The sequence below is a fragment of the Bacillus rossius genome, chromosome 5, assembly GCF_032445375.1.
Source record: "Bacillus rossius redtenbacheri isolate Brsri chromosome 5, Brsri_v3, whole genome shotgun sequence".
NCBI lineage: Eukaryota > Metazoa > Arthropoda > Insecta > Phasmatodea > Bacillidae > Bacillus > Bacillus rossius.
This window is the reverse complement of record NC_086333.1, coordinates 30,645,803-30,671,196: the sequence shown is the minus strand read 5'-3', so window position 1 is coordinate 30,671,196 and position 25,394 is coordinate 30,645,803. Positions and strand designations below refer to the sequence as shown.

At 36.9% G+C, this 25,394-nt stretch overlaps 1 protein-coding gene across 13 annotated transcripts in view; it reads right to left on the bottom strand.

The window, feature by feature from the left end:
• LOC134531686 (MAP kinase-activating death domain protein) overlaps positions 1-25,394 on the bottom strand; it is a 268,039-nt gene that overhangs the window by 165,528 nt on the left and 77,117 nt on the right. For 12 of the 13 annotated variants that reach the window (XR_010075065.1, XR_010075066.1, XM_063367486.1 and 9 more), the window contains exons 5-12: positions 23,822-23,979; positions 18,542-18,683; positions 16,928-17,086; positions 16,143-16,274; positions 15,394-15,464; positions 15,182-15,308; positions 10,514-10,546; positions 5,067-5,273 (exon numbers count right to left, since the gene is read on the bottom strand). Coding sequence is in view for 11 of the 13 variants with exons in the window: in XM_063367486.1 (XP_063223556.1) it covers positions 5,067-5,273; positions 10,514-10,546; positions 15,182-15,308; positions 15,394-15,464; positions 16,143-16,274; positions 16,928-17,086; positions 18,542-18,683; positions 23,822-23,979 (1,029 nt within the window). In the remaining 2 variants the exon portion in view is untranslated. The remainder of the gene's footprint in view (positions 1-5,066; positions 5,274-10,513; positions 10,547-15,181; positions 15,309-15,393; positions 15,465-16,142; positions 16,275-16,927; positions 17,087-18,541; positions 18,684-23,821; positions 23,980-25,394) is intronic. The other variant, XM_063367494.1, reaches the window with a different exon arrangement.

Sequence of the window (25,394 nt, the reverse complement as noted above, 5' to 3'; positions counted from 1 at the left end):
CAAAGATTTATTGAGACACAATAAAAATAAAACAAGATAAGGTACATTCTGAAATGGTTCTTTGATTGGGGAAGATTGATTCAAGGTGTTGTTTTGGACATATGTTATTGCTCGTTATACTGTATGTGTTACAAAAGCTCAATAATAGACAAAAAAAAGATCAGTCTGTTTGTGTCAAGACGGGAACAGATATCAGTTTCCCAAATGTCACAAATATTGTCTGAGGAAGCCTGTTTGTTCATCTTTGCTGTCGTTTTATCACATCGCTGTGTATCTCTGTTCATATTGTACATATTATCTGTTTAGTATCATCATTGGGTTCTTCTGTTTGTTGCTGTGTTGTCCAAGATCGTTTGTGTCTTAATGTACTGTCCTTGTTGCTACTGTCTTGTAGTTTTAGCCACAGAATTTTCTGTTGTGCTTACTTTTTTTTTTTGCATCGGCTGATTCTAGTTGTTTGTGTGTTTACATGTTATTTTTTTTTTTTAATTTTTACCTTGTCAGGCTTATCTGAATATGTTTGAAACCAACTGTTAAAAAAGTCACTACCCCTAACTTGGGATTGAAAGAAGGTGTTCACACTCTGAGATACACCCAGTTAGATTGGCAGCATGTTGAGATATAAAGTTGCTAGACTCAATGTCTTAAAATGAATTAATGAATGAATAGATGGGTGTAACATCTCGTCGACATCAATATTATAAAGGATGATGTGGGGCGAAGAGATGATGAAGGGAGAGGATTGAGGGAATGAGTAGGTGAATGGAAATGGGAGTACTCTGAGAAATCACAATGGCAGACTGCAACATCCCTCACGTTTCCTAAGTGCCCAAAATCAAGGTCTGACCATGTCGCAAATGGAATTTGGATTCCCTTGGTGAGGAGCAAGTGATCCGACCATTGAATAACCATGGCCACTATAGTCTGTCTCACGCTTACATTGCACTTCTGAGTAAACGACGGCCACTGTTGCCATACTGATAGTACCTGGCTTGTTAACACCGAAAATTGTGCCAGAAATTAGGAATTTCCCTGGCAGCTCTGATGTTTTTAATTTTTTTTTTACTTTGAACAGTATTATAGGGCTCATATATTTTTTTTCTGTACCCTATGGGAGCCCTTGTTACTTAATCTTTAGTCAGTCGGTCCAACCTCCGAGTGCCTTAGCGCTTTGGTGGCCGGATGCGCTTATTCATCCCACACGATGTTAGCAAACATATTCCAATTTCCCGCACTTGTCTGCACGTACAGGTGTGTAATTCTTCTCTCTCCTGTCTTGGGAGCTACCCTTTCCCATCAGCACACCCGGAGCACGGGTGTTCTTAGGTATCGTCGGGGCTCTCTAAATTTTGTCAGGCGCGCAGCTCCCTTTCCGGGGTGCCAGAGCACACCTGGCATAGCACGCCAGTCAGTGCCAGCACTCCCCCCACACCCCTGCCCAAACTGTTTTTTGTTGTTCTTCTGAGAACGTGGGGCTAGGTAAAGACTGGCTCCGTAATGAGCTCCCCCTCCTGTGGGCACCAACCGCGCCTACACTTGCACCCGGCGCGCTGCCCTCGTGCGTAATCTCTCGGCCACCTATACAACTATAAAGGGCAACCTTAATTAAATATATGTATGTCATGTTTATTTTAATATTGTTTAATATCATTGATGTGTTAGTTATAATTTGTGTATTATCATCAATCTCTATCGTTGTATAAAATTTATAATCAATGCTGTAGTCTAGTACGAGATATTTTATCTTTGTAAAAATAATAGAGGAATATAATAAGAATTTTGGCTGTGCCATTAGCTTGTGAAAGGGATTTCATGAATAAATGTCAAGTCTGAGGTCAATAATACTAAATGTTCATAAGTTACTGAAGTTGCATCATAAAATTATTTAGTAGAATTATAGAAATAGACTATAAAATTACTTCAGTATTTTGAGTGAACTCTCAAGATTACTATATACTATTGTCGTGGATGGATTCATCCATGTCGGTACGATTGATTTGTCACGCTAAAGAAGAAACTACCGACTTTACAAGTGAATTAATCATGCGATTATACATACCAAGAGACGCACTATTAAAATTTAATCTACCTTAACATGAGAGTCTTTGAGAACTGATGGTGTGCGTGTAATCACTTAAAGAGCCGCACCTTTACCATTCTATGAATCAAAGGAAGAGTCTCCAAACCAGCACCAGTCCTTCGAAAACTACGACCACCAACCTATAGAAGCCGGATTCGAGCATCATCCGTGTTAAAGATCACCAAACTGTGATAGACGACGTGAATTACGTTGATTTTTGGTGACGTCGGCGATTAGATTGTCCGAAACGAATATGCAGACTTCGGTATTGATATGCGGTAAGTGCAGCATGTAAATACCAGAAGACGGAACATGTTTGAGGTTCTAACCCCGGGAATATCAAGAGGAAACTACAACCGATACAGAGACTAAAACTTCAACGATTGTGCAAACGCTGGACATCCTTGAACTAGAGATTATTTTTTTTTTTATAATCCTGAAGTAATATTGAAAAGATATGAACTGAGTAAGTAATTAATTTTAAGTCTAGAGTCTTGTTAATATTGAGTTCAAATTATAAATAAGCCTTACTTCTCGAACTTTAATAATTTAAGAATTTATTAAAGTACAGAACCTAGCTTCTAAAATTTGCCCACGAATACCCTGCTCTTTAACTAGCCGATGGCAGATATAATTATATCTATAGGAATATTTTACCGACTGAGTTTAAAATTTTCAAATAGTTATGTAGATAAACAACTCTCAACAAATTACTCGTTACACAACTAAATTTTAGCCCTTACTAACTCCTCTTCTTCCCGCCAGGGAGCGACATCTCCCAGAACATCGTCCCCCAGTTACCGCCACGTCGCTGCGCACTACCTATCAGATCTGTCCTCAACCATATGTCGGCACGCCAATTTTAATTTTGCACCTCTGCTACCCAGCACCACCATCCACTTTGGTGGTCACTTTCTTCTCATACTCCATGTAGCTCCACCCCCTTTTTTTTTTTTTTCATTTTTTTTATATCCTAGGGTCCAGCTTTAAGTAAGCTAACTACCTACCCCTCCGTGGACAGTATCTTCTAGTGGTGGGCTCTGTCGGATGACTCTCCCTCCACTTACGAGTTTTTGCTATGTCTGTTTCACAGAAAACATTTCTTTTTGACATGTAGTCGTGTACTAGGGAAGTACGACCTTTCTTTCTGTGAGTTTTTCCTTAAACATGTAGTGATTTAGCCATTTATTTTTTTTTACTTCTTCAGTATCGTTTGTGTTTTCGGGTGTGGTCCGCTTCCCGATAATGCTGTCGATTCAGTGTCACCCACTACAGTCGTGTAGTTATCAACAGTACCCCCGGCTCTTGTCTTTATGCCGGACCCTCCTCTTTTTTGGATGGGAGAGACAGTAAATTCTCCACGCTGATGCGTTTCTCCGCACACCACGACTCCCGGCCTTCTGCCTCAGGGGCTAAACTGCCCCGGCCATCGAGCATCCGGTCTCATCCAATCATAAACTGGCAAGGAGATAATGCTCTATTATAAACTATTAATTAAATTGTTAGACCAGTCATTTTTCTTAATTTATTGCAATCATCGATATGTGTGTGGACATTGGACACAAAAAAATATAAAAACGAAAACAAAACATGTGCTAAGAAACTATTATAAATTTAATAATCTATAGCCATAAAATTTTGTAATGTCATTGTCTAATATAAGACTTAGTAACTGAAGGAGGGGATCATTACAGGTGCCGCCCCCTTCCGCAACAGAGACATTCATGTTTGTTTTACTGATTAACTTAATTTCACTAACCCAAAAATAATGTAATTGGAATAGTGTTATTTCTGTCTATCACTTTAGGAAATCACCCTTAATAAAGTACAGATTAAATTGAAATTCATGTGTGTAGTTATTTATTTATTTAAGTTAAGGCTTCTTGAATAAATTTTCCCCAAGTCACATATCAGTCAGTAAGCAAGCCAACTATCGAAAGATATATGATATTGTTAACCAGAAGTTTGAACCTGAATAACTTAATTAAATGGTGCACCTTGATTGACTTCCCCCTTTAACCACTTAAACTAAACTATTTTAAGATGTTTCTTTTTATTAGCTGGCCACCGCACACTTCAAAGGTATTTTATTTTATCATATAATGTCTACATAAGAGGAACTCAAGTGACTGCATCATAATATTATTCTGTACACCATATTTCATTATAATAAGTTGTAGTATTACTTTTTATTTGACTAGTTGTTGATTTTTCTCAAACCATAAAATCATGTCTATTGACAGTATTATTACAGTTGGATTCATTCTGGAAAAAAATATATATTCTAAATACCAATTATTATTTCACAGGAGAAACTATCTGTACCAGTAGATCACTATCAATAACAAGGAATTCCATTAAATTATGTACTATGCTCAAACAAAGCCAAAAAAAAATGGTACATTAAATAATATTAAAAAATTGTTGAAAGAATGTTTGAAACCAAGATGACATCTTTCCATTACAGCTTCTTAGAAATAAAAATAAAACATTATCAGATGATGCTCTTGATGAAAAACAACAGGCAATTTTTTTTGCAAAATTCTTATTTAAAATTTTACTTTAGACAATTTTTCAGATACATTTTGAAACATTTTTATTGCATTACAAATTTGTATCTAAAACGTTTGTGCTCCATGGTGTATATCTGGTTACAGAGCACATCAAAAAAAGAACAGTGCCAAGGGCAGAGCTTGTGCACACTGCAATAGCTATAGCTAGGGACACCTGTATTTCGCGAATACATTTCATGTCAAGGTACATTGCAAAACACCATAGTTTTTTTCTTGTAGTTATCGGCTGTGTTCAGCGGGAGGTGTTTTCCCGCATTTGACGGGGCCAATTAGAAATGTGGATACCGTACTGCTGCACGCACACGATTCGCCATTACTCTAAGAAAAAGCTACAGTATTTTGTGACATACCCTGACACGAAATACAGGTGTCCCTAGCTATAGCTGATGGCGAGCGAGCGGTGGTCCTCTCACCATCGCCACCCGGGTGGCCACGTCCACAGAGTCCACGTCGTTGCCGTATATGAGCGGGTTGAAGCCCGGGGCAGGCGGCCCCGCCGGGCGGTGTTCCTGCCCGGCCACCGACTCCCTCCGCCCGCCCGCCGGCTGCGTCCTGCCGGGAGGCTGGGGGGGGCCCTCCCTGGCTGCACCCCCCGCCGCCAGGGACATGCTGCTGAGCGCCTGAGGACCACACGTCGCCTCTGCAACGACCAGCCCTCGGCGGCACGCACACGCACACACCTCGCCCCTTGCTCACTTTACACACCTGCGTACAAACACATATTTTTAACATTCCTAAAAAAATGCCACACCACAGTATATGAGTGACGAAAATCCAAGAGTTTCTTAGAAGAACTTAAGTTACATGACTACGTACATACTTGTCTGTGAAAATATAATCTTCATGACTAGGAAAGAATTTAAGAGCTTATTTGTGTATGTAATTAACGTGAAGTTCAAATAAATGCCATAATTTTCTGGTTATAACTACCATAAAAACTATAAACATTTGGGTAAAAATTCAGCCACTTTCAAACTTTTCTGAAGAGCGTATTTTAATTCTTGACTGAGAGACTTGGTGAATGTAAGCACTGGTGCGGACAACAAAGTGTACTTAGTATTGTGAATTTCTATTTACTCAAACCTATATTTGAGACAAAAATATAAAAAATATAATCTTCTTATTGGTAAACCAATTTTATCTACAAATTGAAGCAATGGTTTGATATTGATAACAGTTTTTTTTTTAATTTGGCCATCTAATTTAGGTGATATAACCCTGTCAGAGTACTGTACCCTTTTCCAGCAATACAAACCCTGGTCGCAGGGTTCTGGGTTTGAATATGAAGGCATGGATGTGTACGCTAAGATTAAGTTAAGCTTGCAAGCCACCCCCAACTAACCTCCCAGCATAAAACCAGTGGTGTTTATAAGCCATATAAACTTAAAATCAACATAAATAAATTTTACAAAATTAATAACTAAAACATGCTACTTTTTCACATTTCCCTATACCAGAACCCCAAAAATGGTATCAAAAGCAAAAATATAATATATGTGAGCATATAAATGTCCAGGAAATATAACACACTGATAAATGACAATGTTGGCATGATGCACATAAAGGATAATAATATACCATAACATAATAAAAATAATACAAGAGCATGAAAATCAATAAAGAATGTATTTTACTAGCAAAATATTCCTGCAGAAAATCAGTTTATTAAGTTCAGTGTTTTAATCACCCGGATTTTAAAATAAAAATTTTGAACTTTAAACAACTTTTATACAACTTTTTGTTGTATAAATTATTTTATATGAATCATGGTAGCATAGATAAAATAGACACTTCATTTTATATTCCAAAGCTATTGTTTTTGAAAATCCACCACTCTGCATGAATGGTGGAATATTTATTCATTCCCAGTTGAAATGTAGCCAGAGAATGACAGAGGAATGACATGGACTTGCACCCATGAGAGGAGAGTACTGCTCCCTTTCAGTGGAGATGCTATGGATGTCTCAACAGAGTCACTGCAAAGGTTACGTGCAACATCATCGTGCTACGCTCGGTTGCACGGCACAGAATGTTATAAGAATTCCCTCCATTCCCGGAACACTCACAAACAACACAACACTACAGCATACCACCCTATGCTCAGTACACATCACCTCTTCCCTTCAACAATTTTTCCCACAGCTGACATACCCAATGCTATCTACCACACTACTACAAGACACTACATTGTAACAGTATCATCCACAGCTCTTAGCCCCATTATGTTACTTCAGCACATAGTCTTTCAACCTCAGTGGTTGCTGTTTCACTCTGTTGGATACACAATACTACAAGGAGGGTCCAGTCCAGCTTGCCAGGGAGCACTGCTGAGCTTCTAGAATCCCTTGAACAGACCTGAGGATTCTTCATCTGCATCCTTTGGAAGCCTGTAGTCATCCATTACTAAATTGCTGGTGGCTACGTGTCGACCAGAGTGCCCAGCAACCATCGCTGCACGGTGTGGTCCTGGTGCCCCCAGGGAACATTCTCCAGCATCACTGCATTTCCAGGACACTGGTGTTGCGACAGATACCATCCCTATGTCCTTTGTGGTGGCCCAATTCCATGCCAGTAATCACTACTGGGTGTCGACTCACTATGTCCGCCACCACTGCAGGCCGAAGTGCAAATATCCCTTCCAAGGAAATTCCAAGAGGCTCCAACCAACTACGTCCTAACATGCTGGGACCTCTCCTTCAGCCACTAATAACGTTAACATTGCAGTTACGGAATTGGTTTGCACATTCACTTCTAAAACCCAAGCACTTGCAGCTTTTCTTGGGACCATGTGTGTAGCAGTATTTTTCCTCATGTAGGTATCTCTACTAATAATTGAAAACCAAGTTCCTGTGTCAACCTCCATGTTTAACTTATTGCCATCCACACATACTGTCATTCATATTGGCGGCTGGTACTTAGGTTATTGCAACTGGAAGTTGACTAAACTGTACTCTGACTCCTCTTCCAAAAAGTCTCCCTCCACCACAACATTGTAATTGCCACTACTATGTTCCTCTTTGGTTTCTTGTGTGTATCCCTGGCATAGGTACTGTGCTTTTTGTTGAGGCATGCTCTTTCCAAATGACCTGATTTAGAACAGAAATTACACACTGTTAGCTCTCTACCAGAGATCCAACAGGGTTTCTGTCCCTGAGGTGGATTCTGCCTTTTTGAAAGAAAGACCCTGTTGTGGACTGGCCGACGTTCCAAAACATTTAATTTATGGTTTCAGCTAACTCACGTACCTCGCCTTGTAAATCACTCACATTCCGACTAGCAGTTTCTGCTGCAGTAACCATGTCACTAGCCGCCTGGAATGTTAACTTATCTTTGGGTCACATTGCATGTTGTATTGTTTTATCACACACTCCACACATTACTCAATCATGCAGCATTCTTTTCAAGTCTATAAAATTGCAGCGAGTTTATAGCCACTGTAGTTCAGCCACGTAATTGCCTATTGATTCTCCCTCATGCTGATCACGTTGGTGAAATTTATGTGTCTCAACAATTTCACTGGGCTTCTGTTTGAAGTGATTGGACAATGCCAATAAAATAACCGTTATCTCGGCCTCACTCAATGCCTTTGGAAGAAACAGTGATGACACTAACATGTACAACTCTTTCTTATCTGTCACTTTGTTCACCACAAAGCAATATACTGCAACCGTTTAGAGTTGTTTTCCATGTTTCTAGTCCTGGAACGAACTCTCCAAATGAAGTGAACATAGCAGTTGTAGATTATGATGTGCCATGCTACATGGCTGTGCCTCTAACAATGGTACTGCTTGACTTACAAAGTCCATATTCTCTCATCGCCAATGTTCGATACTGCAATGATGACTCGCAACAACATCCTGCTATGGCAGTTGCCCGGCATCACTTTATTAAGCATCTCTACAACAGCATAATACAAAGGTTCCCTCCATTCCCAGGACACTCACAAACAATACAACCATGCAGCATACCAACCGTTGCTCAGTACGCAACAAGAGTTCTCCGGTCACTAGCACGTACTAGTTAGTTGACTGAACAGCAAGTAGCTGTACCACTGAAGATAACTCCAGCTCCAGGAAGCTTGGGTTGTACAGTGGCCGGCCAGTCGAGTTGGAGTCCAGTGGATATATATCTCGACCTTCACATACTTCTAATGCATCACTCCATTTTGTCGCCTACTCGCGATGGTGGTCTGTACTCGGGAGTTATCTTCTCTAAGTCAAAACTCTGGTGTACCCTATTCTGCACATCTCGATCTGGGAGTGCGCAGCATTGATGCTGATCCCCACTCCATGCCAAGGTGTATTCCTTGGTGCAATTCTAAACCATTGGTCATTGGGGTGGCATGGTCTGGATGTACTCCATCACCCCGTTCTCCTCTACTCCCCCACTACACATTTTTGCCCCGGTCCAGTCTTCCCGTCTCTTCTGCACAGACTTCCCCACTCCCTAGGGACCTCCTACCTTGAAAGTTGTAGTCTACTTGAGCTACATACTGAGCCTATCTATTTGATACTTTAACCAAACCATTACTCCACGCATTACATTTAATTTTCTTCTCCTTCTCTAGAATGTGTGCAACTACAACAGCTATATTTTCACATCCCTCTGATGTTATCAACATCTATAAAACATTATCTAATATCTCTACAGCAAATGACTTTTAAAAACATTGCATCATGTTAAACAGGATCTTTAACCACACCTAAAAAATTAAAACAGAGTTCAAGAACCTTCATTTGCTAGCACAATTTCTTCTTGAACAGCACAAATGTTCTAATTAAAGTGAGTTCTTACAAGTTTAGGTAAAAATAACTCTCTCAATAAAGGCAATTATAGGGCATGCTAAAAGTAAAAAGTCAATAAAGCTGTATTTTTAATGTAACATTCAATTATAGTAAGATTTACATGTAAATTCAACACAAGCATAAAGTATCATGCATGCAGAGACACTTTGAATTTTTTCAGATGTGTGCCTTTATGCATGCATTTGTGCTTAGCAACAAATGTAGAACGTAACAAAAACAGACAAAAATAAAATAAATATTTTAGTTGTAAGCATCATGAAAGACACTTGAAAACACAAAACCAGATCAACTTATAGTATTCTCTTATTTTCAGTGCAAAGCGTGCATTCAACAAAATCAGTCACTTTCCAAAGTGAAAACTGATAAAACTTTTCCAAGATGCAGCAACAGGCCAGGTAGCAGAGCAGAAATTATTCAGCATTACATTGCAGGCGGCTGAACCACAGTATTGCACTGACAACATACTGCTCTTACGTAAAATTAAAAAGAACTGCATCCACAGCCCAATACACAGATGGTATTATAACACAGGTGTCTAATATTTATTAAGGCAAGTATTGGCTAAAATCACCATGACTGTAATGAAGACACTAGTGGGGAACAGAAGGCTCTTAAACTGAAATTTTCATCTCAAACATACACATTAGGAAACTCCATTTGTGGCTGCCAAATAATATTTTATTTTGTTCTTCAGTTTTATTTTTTTCATCATTAATGTCATGAAAAGTACATATTGGGAGCTTAAAAACCTATCAAATGAAACCATAAACAATTTTGAAAACATAATTGACTTACATTCCTGTTTCAGATGGTAGGTAATGAGTGAAAGGTAAAAATTACAACTATATTCTCACTGCTGTATCAGCCAAAACACACAAAATATTGTAATGAGTGTTGCTCAATCATAACAGAGTAATCAAACCAGCATCACTGTTGAAGACTGTGGTCCATCCATTCATATTGATACCCACCTATATGTATGCCTATTAAATATGCAAGCGCTAGCTAAGTATGCAGTGCTTGAGCTAAAAAAATTATTAGAACAAGATATTTACTCCAGAGCCCACCTGGTCCATGAGTTGCATCGCCTTAATTGGAGACAAGGAAAAAGAAGAATAAAGCACACAAAACACTCATGACAAACACTTAAAAACAATGTTACTGTGAATAGAAGCTCAAGTTCGCAACACATACTGACTTAAAAATCAAAAAACACACTATTTTGAAGAAACTTTCAGAGTATTAAGGCTGCATAGGTTACAGTTACGTGAAAACTTTAACACAACCGTCATTTCATACAATATTAATTTTATGCAACATAAATATCAAAGCTTCATATCACCAAAATATGGTTTAATAATTTTCCTATTTTTTGTTTTAAAAAGTGAAAGAAAATCCTTAATAGTTCATTGCACAATAAAACACAACAATAATACAAATTACGCAAAATGTTACTCTAAATTATAAAATAACTTAGATGATAATACTGATGGCATGTGTAACAACCCACACTACTGCCCTCCCCATTTCAAAATAAGTTTATTAAAGGTTTTTTATGTTTTTGAAATCAGAAATAAATATTGGTTATGTTTTCTGGTATGATGTAAATAACAGCTGTTTATTCTTTTAAGAGGTATTTGTGCATTTACAACATGTTTTATGGACATAGTTAATAATTATTTAATTTTTTTTTTAATATTTCTGATGGTTTTTTAACTTTACTGTGATAAAGTTCTTAAAAGTTATCTTTACCTATTTTTGCTTACTCATTTAAGAGTTTTTGTGTTCACGTATTTTTCTTTTTGTATTTTTTGCTATAATTCTTTGTATGAAAGCAAGATGATACAAGATCTCATGACAAAGAAGTCAGGGTAGAAAGAGAAAGTGATGGTCATGTGAATTCTATGAGCATAGAAAAGACTCGTGAGTTGGTTGAGATGCTGTTGCTATGTACCCATGATTGACTGATTTTTCTATTAATAACTTTGTTTATTCGGAAGTTTCGGTGGAAGTTGGAAGGTGAATTAATGGGAATGAGCTATGTTTGGGATAGATTTGTGAGTTCAGAAGAGGGTTGTGGTCAGAAGATGGAGCCAATGTGACTTGTTAAATTTCATGGCTAGCAAATAAAAAAGTAAAAATCAGTTGTATCCGTGAGAATTTATTTTAGCAATCAATCATCAATAATAAAAATTCTGGAACTTAAATAATATTATAACATACCATACACATCTATTAAAGTGTTTATGCATGTGCAGTCTAGGCCAATTTTGAACAAGCTGGAGGTATGGACTGTCATAAATGACAGGAGCCACTATCCAAATTGAATTCTTTAAACAGTGCTTTGACTCTGTAAAACCAATTTGTTCAACATAATAAAATGCAAAATGACCAAATGTAGAGAAGTCTGAAAAAAAAGAGAAATTACTTTTTCAGCACAGCAAAGTAAACTTTTTTTAATGAAATCAACCCTTAGACCAGTGATGCCAAGCCTTTTGACAGTACACTAAATAACATATTAATAAGCAGTAAGGTAACCTGTTAATTAATTAAATAACAGTAACTGAAGTATCTTATACTTTTCCAGGCCTAAATACTATCAGATGCCAATCTCTTATACAGAGTTCAGCTCAGAACAGACATGTCGTATGCATGTTTTCTTACAGAATTACAGGTGTTTTTTTAAATACTGACCATCTCTTCTGTATGGTGCACTTATTCCAAGTTATTTTGCTTTAGTTTTGTAACGCAGGTACAATTTTTTTTTTTAACTAGATAGTGCCCTCAGGACTACACCTGAAACTGTAGTTGGGTCATGACCCTGCATTTGGGAACTACTGCTATAAAATATTGATATCAAATGAAGTTTAAAATTAACATATAATATTTAAGGTACGTAAAAGGTATGTACTTGATTTTCACAGTGATCTTTCCTGCGTCACTTAACCAAAAGCATTATTGGCACTGGTCCCTTCTGAAAAAATTAAATTAGATGCACCTGTTGGGTCATTCACCAGAGGCAGAGCATCCATGGAAGCTGTGGAACCAGCACTTCCCTTCCATTAACCAGTGCCCAGTGCATAACAATAAAAAAGAGTTCATTTATATATTAGCTGGAAAATATAATCAGCAACAAAAAAATGTTGGCAGTGTAGACATGTGTCACACACTAACGCTACGAACAGTCCACCCATATAAAGCCTCCACCAGTAACTGCGCAGTTGGACTGGTGTCTCTATCTAGGGAGAATAAAAGGTCTTTCGGGGATGCCCTTGGCCTGGACGTGGCTTCGCATGCGGCTTCCAGTTGTGCAAAAACCGTTCCAAGAACCGCGTGTAAAATCTAAATGAGAAAACATTATTTTATAAATATGTTTTAAAGTAAACTAATGAATATTGAATGTCTTAAAATATTCTTAAACATTTTCTTTTGTTAACTTAAACATTTTATTTTGTTAAAGTGAACAGCGGTGTCCTATAAATAAACCGTAAACTTTTCCTTTAATACCTATACGAGAAATGCCTATGTAGGATGGCGGGCTATACCACAGGCAGAAAGTGGCTATGAAACATTAGTCGGTGACAAAAAAAAATATGAAAAAGAAGGCTTTCTTGTTCAGATCAAACTGTCATCACCCCTTATTATTAACGTGGTTTGAGTTGTGTGTTCCTGACCCTGAACACTGTCAGAGATGTATTCATGTCCAGCTCCAGCACCAGATAAGTCCTTAGAGCAACCCCATGCAGAGTTGCAGAACGTTCAGTCCTAGCAGTTGATCAGAGACATGAGTGGGACCGGCTCCTATGCTGCTAGCACTTCACATGTGGGAGAGTACTTACGTATGGCAAACCACACGCACGCACGCGCACGCACGCACGCGCGCACACACACACACACACACACACACACTCGCAGATTTGTGTTACAATAACTGCAGAAGACTTATTCAGTTGAAACAATTAAACGATGGATCCTTACGGGACAGCAAGTGTCCCTGACCTGGGCTAACAAAGACCGAGTGTTGGTGGCGACGTTTCTGCCCTTGAGCAAGAAACAGTGCCAATCAGGCTATATTGAAAAAAAAAAAAAAAAACAGCTCTCTCTCTCTGTAAAATGCTAAAACCCTTACAATACTTAAGAAACACAAAACCACCCTCCAGTTACGTAACTACCAATCTGGTATTTAACATTTCGTAAACTGCTTTGTTTTTGATGGCACCTGTGGTGACTATGTTTACGAGCGCATTCTAGGATTGCACCAGGCTTTGTACAGGGCAGGGATACTGGCTTTCAGTACTGCCAGAGAGAGTACAGTGTCAAAACACACCTCATCCCTGAGTAAGTTTCAGCTGCATTAATGAGCTTTTTAACACTGCTAGAGTCATTGTATTTACCAACCAAAACAGATATGCTCATGTCATTCCAGTATTTAGTAACTTATTCAATACAAAATTTTAGCTCCTAAAATAGGTAGCTACCAGTGGAATAAAAGTTTAATAATTATTGTGCAGGGTATGGACATCATGCTACAAGCAATGTGTGGTAAAAATAATAAAAAATTCAAAAGCAATATTGAAGGATATTGTCTCTCTCTGTAGTGTTGGTGGACTTACATAATAAAACTACCTATGTATTATTAAGAAATGTGTCCGTGAAAAAGAAAGAATTTTTGATGGTTTACTATGAAACTTCTGACAAGCTGGTTAACTTCAAATTGGCTTAAAGAAATTACATATTTACTTAGGAATCTTTTTATCTGGTTAGTTTTATTATTTCAACAGCCCAACTACTGATATTCAAAAAAAAATTATTAGGTACTTATGCTGACAGTCAGCACTAAATAATTAAAACATTTTATGGGAAAGTTAACATGCTGTTGGCTTGGCCTCAAAATGTACGGCTGAATGCTGTGATGTTATACAAAAATGCATTGACAAAAAAATAAAATTACACATAAGTTTCACTGGTTTGAAAATAGTGAGTGACCTTGGCCATCTTGTGTTATAATAAATAGTAAGATCATGAAAATATTTGGTATAAATATTCATATTTTAGATTTTAGTAATAAAATCTGTTAATGAAAGTCAAAATTTTTGAGACACTTGAATATTCAAGAGCTTACAAAATGATTAATAATTTATACAAAACAATAATAATTATTTGGTAATCAAAATTATGGCTAATACGTATTAACAAAGCTTCTGAAACTCATTAACACTGAATTAAGACATAAATATGCCACGAAGTGGAAGAAGGGGTCAAGAAGGCTTCTAAGAATGTTCAACTGACCTAATGTGCACTTTATTTTAATTTGGCATCAGAACAAATATTAATCAAATTTATAAATTTATTAAAATTTATTTAAAGGTTTTAATAAGCTGAGGTTAGCATGAATTTCATACTTTGCCCCTCTCAGGAAGAAAGCCTCCAACCTAAAAATCTTGTATACCTAATTACCCTCCACTCCCACCAGCCCCAGAGGTACATATTTAAATAAAATTAAATAAATGCATTTTGCTTCATATCTTAGGACTCAAAAAGCTGCCAAAGGTATAAAAATAGCATAATCGCATAACCTCAACCATGAGTAAACCTCCAAACCCTATCATCATTTACTACAAAAATAATAACTAACTTCTCATACAATAATCATTTGAACAACGAAACAACCGCACTTGCCCTTCAACAGTCAGCAACAAGATGCAGGAATCAACACTGCGTACCTGCTTCAAGTGGTTCTTCAGAATGGTTCCTTCCGGTTCTGGTAAGCTCGGCAGGTCATCCGCTATGCCGGATGGAGGCGTGATCTTGTTCGAGTCCAAGTCTATCAGCCACACATCATCTGGAAGCCTGGTGATACAAAATAACTTATTATAAAAGTTCACAATTATATTTCTAGCCAAACATTAGGTGTCATTTTGAAGAAACAACTTACCTGAAATTCTTTTTGTACATGAGGAAACTTGCAGGGATTCCGATCACATAAGGTGTTGGTGCCAACAAGAGCTGAAAATTATTTTTAAAATTACTTCAATTTCACAAGATTAATCACACACTGCATTATCTATAGCTGATTGTATAGTATACAATATTCCATACAATCCAGGCACACAAAATTAAGACAGCATAAAACCTACAAAAATTAAAAATTACTTTTACCCAAAATTCATAAATTTACTGTGGACAAAGTAAGGTTCACAATAAAAACGGAAAAAATATTTCTGTGCCCGGAAGCCTAATCCCACAAACTGGGGTTAAGACAGTTTGAGCAGTAGCATGAGCCTCTGCCAACAAAAGGGCTTACACAGAAGAAACTCTCAATGTAGCCTTGACCAGCACACCAACTAGTGGGTAAATGTAGCCTGACGCTGTGTTAACACATCCAAATAGGTAGCGGTGCAATAAAGAAGTTACTTCTCGACCAACAAGATCAAATATTTGAGGTATGTCAATGATGGGCCTGATTTTCTCAAAGTAATCCCAATTTCTCCACCTCTGCAACCAATCACTCAATACCATTCACTCAATACTGGCTGCATGCTAAGTACCATAATTCTAGTGGGAAATTAATATGTCCTATTAGGATCTTTTCATTATGTGATGCTAATTATCTTAAACCATTTAGAACTATGCAGTTTGTTTTGTAAGTACTGGATTTACCTATGTACTAGGTATAACACGTACCTGTTCCGCACAGCTCATGCATGTTGGCAGGAGTGGTATCACAGGAAACATATATTCCAGGGGATAAATCATTGTTACAAATGCCATCACAGACATTGATAGAGCATTGTAGTCACGAGACTGAAGAACCAGCTGTAAAAAAAATGAACCAAGTCAAGCTCAACCATGCAACCTAACAAATGTCCTAATAATACATTGAACCTAAGCCCTATAAAAGATGTGTATAAAATGTAAGTAAAAATTGAAGGCGACATAAATGTAAATTAACACAGGTTCGATAGAGCAGTTACAGTTTATAATGAGATACACTGGAGCCCTGTTATGTGGAATGTCATATGTGCAAATAGTAAATTTAATTACATGTTACAGGTTCCTGTGTGGGAAACACACCATAATTCCTCAACAAACTCAACCATTTCAAAATTATACCCCTAAAGGACAAATTTCTTAAATATTGGTACAGCGGATAAAGTCATTAAGTTGTGGATGTAGACATGTTGGCACCTTGACGTTAATAGTCTCACATAAGCAAAGCTGCCCATTACTAAGGAGTGAAAAATATTTGCAGGTTCAAAGGTCTATAGGAGAGATTTTTATGTCCTATGGATACTTTGGCAAATAGTACCAGTTTATTGGCTGCTTACTTCCGAGATAAGGACCAGATAAGCTGTAGGCCAACAACGTGATGGAAAATGTGAGTTTCAGCCTGACGCTGAGAAAATCTATGAATTTTTCCAGTCCCTGACCAATATCAGACCCAGGGTTTCAGCACATGAAATACTTGCCTTGTTCTCGAGCAGGATCAGCGTGAGCACTTTCAGGCAAATGTCCACGCCTAGCAGCTCCAAGGGCAGGTGCAAGGGGAAGTCGACCAACGAGAAGCGAGTGTGATCAGGCAAGGCGAACATAAGCGGTGGGTGAAGAGCTGGCGACAGCACCTCAATCTGAAGCAGAGGACAGTATGTGGGTCAGTACCACACGTCTAGCTTCCACTTGACATGTGGCTAGGCCTGTGTGAATACTACTTTTTTGATGCAAAGCGAATATCAAATTGACTGTTTAAAATACTCGCAAAGTCAAAGCAAATAGCGAATATTTTTCTCAGCCAGGCTGTATAGAACTTATTTTGTTTTAAATATTGTATTTTAGTAAAAAAAAAAATATTTAAACATTTATAATGTTTGAACTAATTATGTCATTGACTAATCTAAATAAAACACCATTCAATCAAAATTCTAAACTAATCATGCACAAAATATTAATATTGAGCATTCTCACAAACAAACCTGAGTGCCAAATTTGATAATTTTTTTTTTTTTAAGTAAACAACTTTATTTGTGCAGAACATATAAAACACAAAAAAATAAATCAATATTTTCATAAGCGAATCTTAGGTTTTTATGTTTCAAAGCTTTGCAACAGATGTCTAGCTACACATAAAATGTGAAGCTTTGCATCACAACCATAGCTTCATATAAAACAAATAGCAAATTTCCCGGCAAAGTGAAGTCAAATATTAAAAAGAACTTTGATTGATTTGTGTAGTCGAAGCTTCGCACAGGCCTATATGTGGAACTTACCTTTACAGAGAACATTGATAACATTAATTTAAAAAACAGTTCTAAAACAATGAGATTACTATTTTTATTTCCATGCATTTCACTTACGATAATCTTAATCAGTTTGAAAAGAGAGTATTTATGAACAAATATAATAACGTAATTATTAACAAACATTTATATATAAAATCAAATTTTTCATTAAAAAAACTAAATTTTTTTTAAATACAAATTTCATATTTTATGAATGTAAGATGTTGAATTTAATTTTATACTTTTTTACAGTCTATTTGTTAAATGTAAAATTAAATCAATAAAAAATTACTAAAAAAATTTTACTAACATGTCAAACAATATTAATATTATAATTCATTACAATTTAGTAATTTTCTTCCACAAATCATCCAATGTGTTCCTTCATTACCCCCAAACCAAGGGAATAATACATAATTAATGACAGCAAAATGTTTCTGTGCTACTTATAATATAACTCACATAGCCATATGAACATCACAAACAACTATGTCTGTCAGCTAGATGCAACATTGCTGTTTCTTCTGTAAATAATGTAATGTAATTCAGAAAATCCCTTCTTTGATACAATATGTAATTTGGCCAATATGGGTAAACCCCTGAATATCACGTACAGCTTAACTTCAGATCAACTTGATATAAGTAAAGAAAATCTTATATCACACGTTTTTTAACAGAACACAATAAAGTGAAATATGAAATGACTAAGACTGAAATAATAGACTGAAGTTTGTGGAAAATAAATACATGATTTTAGAGATAGTTGAAATTTATAATGGTGATGATAAAAAAAAATTCAAATTTTACCTCTACTCTTGTTTTCCCTGGGACAGGCACAGGAGCACTGAGGAGTCTTAAAATCCACGTCTCAATTTCTCGGACATCATGCAGCACAATTGATGGTGTTCCATCATACGCTTTACCCGTCAAACAACTCCACACCGTATCCCTGCACAGCAATGGGCACAAATATGTGAATTTTAATGCCATTTCAACAAAATAATTTTTATTTTTAAATGCAATAAAATAAATACCAAGTTTCTTTTTTCAAATAATGAACCTGAACCAGGAAAATATTCACCCCAAATAAGATTTATTTAATTAATTAAATTATTTATTTATAATTGTACCATGCCCACCAACAGTTGAGGAAAAACGATGGGCATAACATTTAAGCAATCAAACAAATACAAACAAAGACATAATTTTAAAAAAATATAAAAGGGACGAAATGAAGACACTGCATGTAGGTAGACTCCGCCTGCAGGCAGACATCGTAAGCAAGTAGTCACTACATACTGATTACTCTGTTGTGGGGTGTACAACCGTCACATCCTCGGCTTCCTCTGAATCAACAGCAAAACCCATTGCCTGTGAAGGTACTTTGCGTGTGACCACCAGCCAAATGTGAGCTGTCCCGTCGTCCACTAGTAGAGTGGGGTGGCAGTGAATGCTGTGACGCCATGCAGCTGTGAGGGCATATCTTAAGTCCACGCGTGCCTCCCAAGAGAGCAGTTGCACCAAGTCACCTACACCATGTCCAAGAGCACTAGAGTCGCCCTGGAGTGGAAAACACTGCAACCAAAATTGTCAGCGAGCATCTTGTGGCTCGTGCACACCCCAAGCCGTCTGTACCCGGAGGCACAGGAGGTGGATACCTATGGAGGAGTAGGCTCAAGGGAGTGGTCCACTGCGTGAACGAGTTCCTGGTGGACCGAGGAAGTGAACTGGGGCCCGACTCTGGGCCTGGTGGTCATCCCATCACCTTCGAGGGGCTCTGCAATGCATCGCGAGAGCGCTGGTCAGGACTTCGAAGGCATCCCAGGAAGGCAGCTGCGTCACGAGTATTACATCAGGTGAGTAACGAGGAGTCCGCCGGGCAGGCCCAGCTCAGGATATTTCAAGACTAGTTTAGCTTACCTGTGTGGTGCATCAAGCCAACCATGGAGAGGTTTGTTGAGCCACTGAATACTGCGTAATGTTACAGCAATCGCCTAGTGAATGAGGAGCGAGGCCGCTCCCGAGTGACGTGTATGCGTACGTAATGACGTAAGATGAAACGGCGATACCTAGGTCATGTGAATTAATTTGCAAGTCCAAGGTGGCAGCAGGAGTACCAGAACTTAACCGTAGTCTTCTTGTACACTAAATACTTATGTTAACTCTGTGTTTATTTTGTTGTAGACTTGAGCATGTCAGGAACGTGAGAACTAAGGGCTGCAATTACCTGGTTAGTCATAGCCATCGTATAAGAAGACTTTATATAATCTGTTTATAGTTTACATACATGTTCACATTTATGTATAAAGTAGAGTCCCAATATTCCGAAATAATTGGGACCGCACACTGTTCGGTTTAGCGGGAATTCGGAATAGACAGATTTCATGAATAATATCAACTTATTGACTTGTTAAGGCATAAATTAAGTACGGGGACTTCTGCTGGTGTCAGCTCTATACAGTGTTGATTGGCTCGTGAACAGATTCAGTGAAAGTCGGAAGGGAAGGGCAGTGACCGACGACATAGCGCAGACGTCCTACCTATCCCTCTCCCTCCCGCGTTTCAAACACATGACTCACTGCACTGAGCCCTGTCTAGTATCTAGGTCAGTGTTTACTCTAGAGGAGATTGATGAGCTGTGTGCACTTATTGCAAATTTATTGTAAAGCTCTGTTCTGAGTGTTAAGTTACTTAACAGAGTCACTGTGCCTTTTTTATTTGTCCGTAGTCCTTGACGTTAGATGTTAAACATTAAACATGTCAAGTAAACAAAGTCGTTCTTTGTTTACTTTAAGTGAAAAAATTGAAGTTTTAAAAAGACTGGAAAAGGGAGAAAGTGCTACTGAATTATCACTCAAATATGGTGTCGGAAAAGCAACAATTAGTGACTGGAAAAAAAAATTACTTTCAAATTGAGCAGTTTTGTTCTGCGTTAAGTGAAAAAACTCTTGAAAAACATAAAAAAATGACTGTCTTCATATGAAAAACTTGACAAGAAAATTTTTTTCGCATAAACGTCCCACCCCTACTTTTCAAACTTGATTTTAGTAATAGAGAAACTGCCCTCTCCCTCACCCACACCAGCCACCATTGCCTGTATCAGTGTTCGAAAAGCAAGAAGCAGTGAGTTATGTGATTATAGGCCATGTGTATACGGTGTCTGTTTGTACCCTAGAAGACATGCCAAATGAATTGTATATTCAACACTTATACTTGCTCTGAATATTGGTTATTTCCTAAAAAAATATTCCTACTTAAACTGGAAGTATCAAAAAATATGGACAGGGATGACAGTTAACAAATATTCTCCAATCATATGCATTCTTGATGAGTTAGAATGAGCACATGCTGTAATGTCCTTGACTTGGACCGGACATGCGTTATGCAACTCGTCATTTAAACTAGCCACATCCTGTCGTGCGACGGACTGAACAAGGTTGGTGTATGTGATGCTTTCAGCTGCTCTATAAGAGTTGCTAGATTCTCCACAGAAACGTGACAGGTAACTTCTATGTACAACCTACACTTAGGACACAATGTTTTTCACAACGAAGAAAAAATAATCATACTTGAATGCAATTTTTTTTTGTCTTAACATATTCAAAAAAATTAGAAACTACTCCATAGAATATGCAAAAAACACTCTCATAAAATGCTTTTTGTTTACTAAAACCACAAAGATAATGTTTAACATTGCATGTCCTAAACAGTCATGATAAAGATTGTCATTTTAAGAATCTTGGTATTTATTATTTATTGCTAATTTATACTACATACCTATTAAATAGAAAAGTATCTGAAACTCACAAGCTCAACCTCAGTTGTGAAAGAATAACGTTTCAAATAACCGAGATCATTTAGTGGCCAGGTGCTGGCATGTAAATGACAAAGAGTTCACTAATATGTACACACAAGATTTTATGGTACTAAATTTAGGCTTATTTCATTTTTTAAACAAGAGATTTTAGTGGTAATTTTTTTATGAACTTTGTTTATTCATAAAGATGGCACAATTTTCAACAAATACATAACTTAGTTGTTCAATGATACTTACTTCACCAAAACAGTGTCATTTTGACTGATACATGATGCACTTTTACAATATAATAATTTGTAATATGCATGTCTGAGTACTGGGAACAAAAATAAATAAATTAGCACATATAAGTGTATTTGTAAAATGTTCCAGTATCATAATGTAAAATAACTAATAGCAGATACAATATCAATAAAAGCCAAAAATTTTCTTGTCTATTTAGTACATACATTTTGGTACTTACTCCATGCTAAATTACTTACGTTGAAAAATTTCAATATTTTTTGTTGCATTTCAATGCTTTATGGTGTATTGTATTACTGTATTAACTTGCATTTTGGTGTTATATGGTTTATTTACATGCTTCCCAGTGTTATTTTGGCTTCATCCCAAATCACCATATAATCTTGTCCTACTAATATGATCTTCAAGGACTTCATTAAAACATATCCTGATAAGAACTGTTACTAAGATGCTAGTTTCTATGAAGATGTGAGGCTCTTTACGTAACCTGTACAGCAAGAGAGCACTACCAAACCCACCTCACAAGGATCGCTATATCCGGATTAGGGACTCTCAGTGTCTATAGTGACCTCATATCAGCATTTTGTATGTTGGGTCCATCGACAAAGGAAAATCTGACACTGATTTATTTAGTTCCACCTCTTTACAAAGAACTCCTCTTCAACAAATACACAAGTATTCAGTCACTTCAATTTTTTGAAGAGCATATTGAAAAGTAGAATAAATAATGAAAAAAATAAACTTTCATACTCATAGCGTTATGTAAAGTATAGCGATCAGGAATAGAGTGGTGTAACTATGCATTGACATTTGGCAACATGTTTGTCCCACTTACACTTCTGTGGCAACACTGAGCACTTGGGTGTGGTGAGGCCTTTTGGCTGTAAATCCACCAGTTGCATATTACACACAATATTCTGAAGCCTCTAAAACTAGTAATTGAATTTTCAGTTTTATAAAAACCTTAAAACACATAACTTCCACTTAATCTGAAATTTTACTGCACCAAAATTAACACTAAAACCATTTGAATTGGAAATTTAAATATCATAAATTAGCTATCATGTTACCTGCCGAAAACTAAAAATGATGGCAGCAACAACGGTGTCTGAAGCGCAGTTAGTAAGCTGACGTAAACTACAAACAGTTTGTGAAGTTTCACTTCTACAGTCCATGGGGGCCACGCTCTCAAGTGTATTTTTTTTTCTTTTCCTTTTTATGTAAAGGATATATAGGTAGTTATACACTGCTAGACATAACTGGTTACAGCACAGAGCTAAAATCAAACACAACTGCACTACCCAGAATGACAACTTTTGAAAATGTACCTCACATTCTAGCTGTGCCAAAGACCATTTTTTTTCAACTAAATTTGAAGATGAATATGCAAGTCTTTAGAAGACAAAATCCAAGTCAGAAATCATTCAAATATTCTGCAATATTCAAAAAATGAGTCATCTTTTCAAATAACTTCCTAAGTTAGCATAGTAATTTTTTTTAACAGTATAAATAGATAAAATTATTGGACTAATAATTTTCTTCACATTAGTTGTACAAATAAATTTCCCTGCCACCCCCCCCCCCCCTACACTCTCCCCAACACAAAAAAAAAAGTATTGTATGTTTAATTTTATTTTGAATTGTCATCAACAGTAGGGAAAAAATAATTGTGTTACAAAAATATGTAGTCATAATATCTAATAATTTGGCGCAATGGTAGGAATTTTAAAAAAAATTTTAAAAATGCTTATAACTCAAAAACTAAAACTATTTTTTAAACTTTTGTTTTCTGATTCACAACTGTGATTTATAAGCCTATCAACTGTTTTTCTGTTTGTCACTGAGTTCTGGTCCAACCTGTATATACCGTATCTACTCGCATATAGGTCGCGGCAATTTTACCAGATTTGATGGGGGGAAAATGAAGTGCGACCTATATGTGAAGAAAAATTGTATTAGTTTACGTTCAACCAACTTTAAAATTGAAAGTGATCTTAATGCTGATCTTTTCTGTTGCAAGTACCTACCTTGAGATCTGTCTGGAAGCCCCAACTCTTCTGGGAGACGTGTTCTCGTTGCAGGCATCGATGAGCTTCTTCAGGATGAACAAGCACTCGCGGAATATGGAGAAAAAAGGGTGATGCGATAACAGACACAGAGAAGTGAGGGAGTGGCTTCTGACTCTCTGAAAACAAAAGACAAGATAATGTAAGTAATGGGAATGTATATATCTCAAAAACACAGTCTCATATTTCAAGTAAATGAATCATTACAAGTTACTTTCAATGTTTAATATTTTTCACTTCCATACAACAAAATATTTTGCAGACGAACACCTAAGTTTAAACCTACTACAACTCTGTGTTTATCACAATATGGTAAGTTTAGGAAACAATGGTGTAAAATATGTGTTTTCTTATCAGGGTATTGTTAGGTCCAATAGGCAAATTCTTGTTTAACTTATTACATGCTCAAAATAAATATCAATAATCTGAAAATTTCAGGAAAACCTTTATTTAAGGGCATCAAAAGCAATATAATTTCACTGTAATATAATTACATAGAACCACTCATAGTTATATGATTATTTTTTTAATGAGTATTAACATCTAGTGGCAAGCTAGGTCATAGAGACGGTTATGGGAAACCACACGTATCCAGGACATCAGAAAAGTAATCGGCTACGGCCGGTAGCAAGGAGCTATACCACCATTTACCTGGCGTGATTCACAGAAATCATAGAAACCAGAAATCAAGATGTCTGGAATTTTATCTGAACCAGGTCCTCTATAATGTGAGTGTGTGCATTATTACTGCACCACCTTGCTTCATGTTAAATACTTACATGACCTGCATGGTTATATCACACCAATGTGTCAAGCTGCTTGTTAGCGTTTAGTATTTACTACCAACCTTATGATTTCAACTCTCCCGCACATAGCACTCCTAAGAATCTCTCTTTAGTTACTTTACTTTCACTCTTACAAAATGCACAAGAAACTATTAATTTTTAATAAAACTCATATTTGACTAGATTTTTACAAAAATCTTGCTGGTTTAGTGGATATATTAAGTATATTCATGTAGCGAGAAAGTACTATGTGTTCAAATACACCAGTGAGCATATTGTGTGCGTGAGAGACAAAGTGAGAGTGAAATATTGAGTAGGTTTAAGTGAGTATGAAGGAATGAGTGAGAATGAGTGAGAGTGAGTGAGAGAGAGTGAGAATGAGTGAGTAAGAAAAGAGAAGGATTGAGAAAGAGGATAAGATACAGCTGTGCATGAGTGTAGCTAGAGTCCTTTACCGTCTAGCTGAACATTTATAATTCCACTTCCGACAAGCACGATAATGTATTTAAAACTAGCATGTCTCCAGCCTGTCCAACTAAAAATAGCTACAGCAAATATTTTATATTTGAATGCCTTACTCCCATCTTGCCCAATGAAGTTTGACTTCAAAAAGGAGAGACTAAAGCAATTATTTCATGTAAGTACACAGACTGTTCGCAAATTGCGGGGCATTAATTTAATAAGTGGCAGGGAATTCCAAAACAAGCAACTTATGTTAAGGAACATATTTCCAGAAACAGAACCCTGCA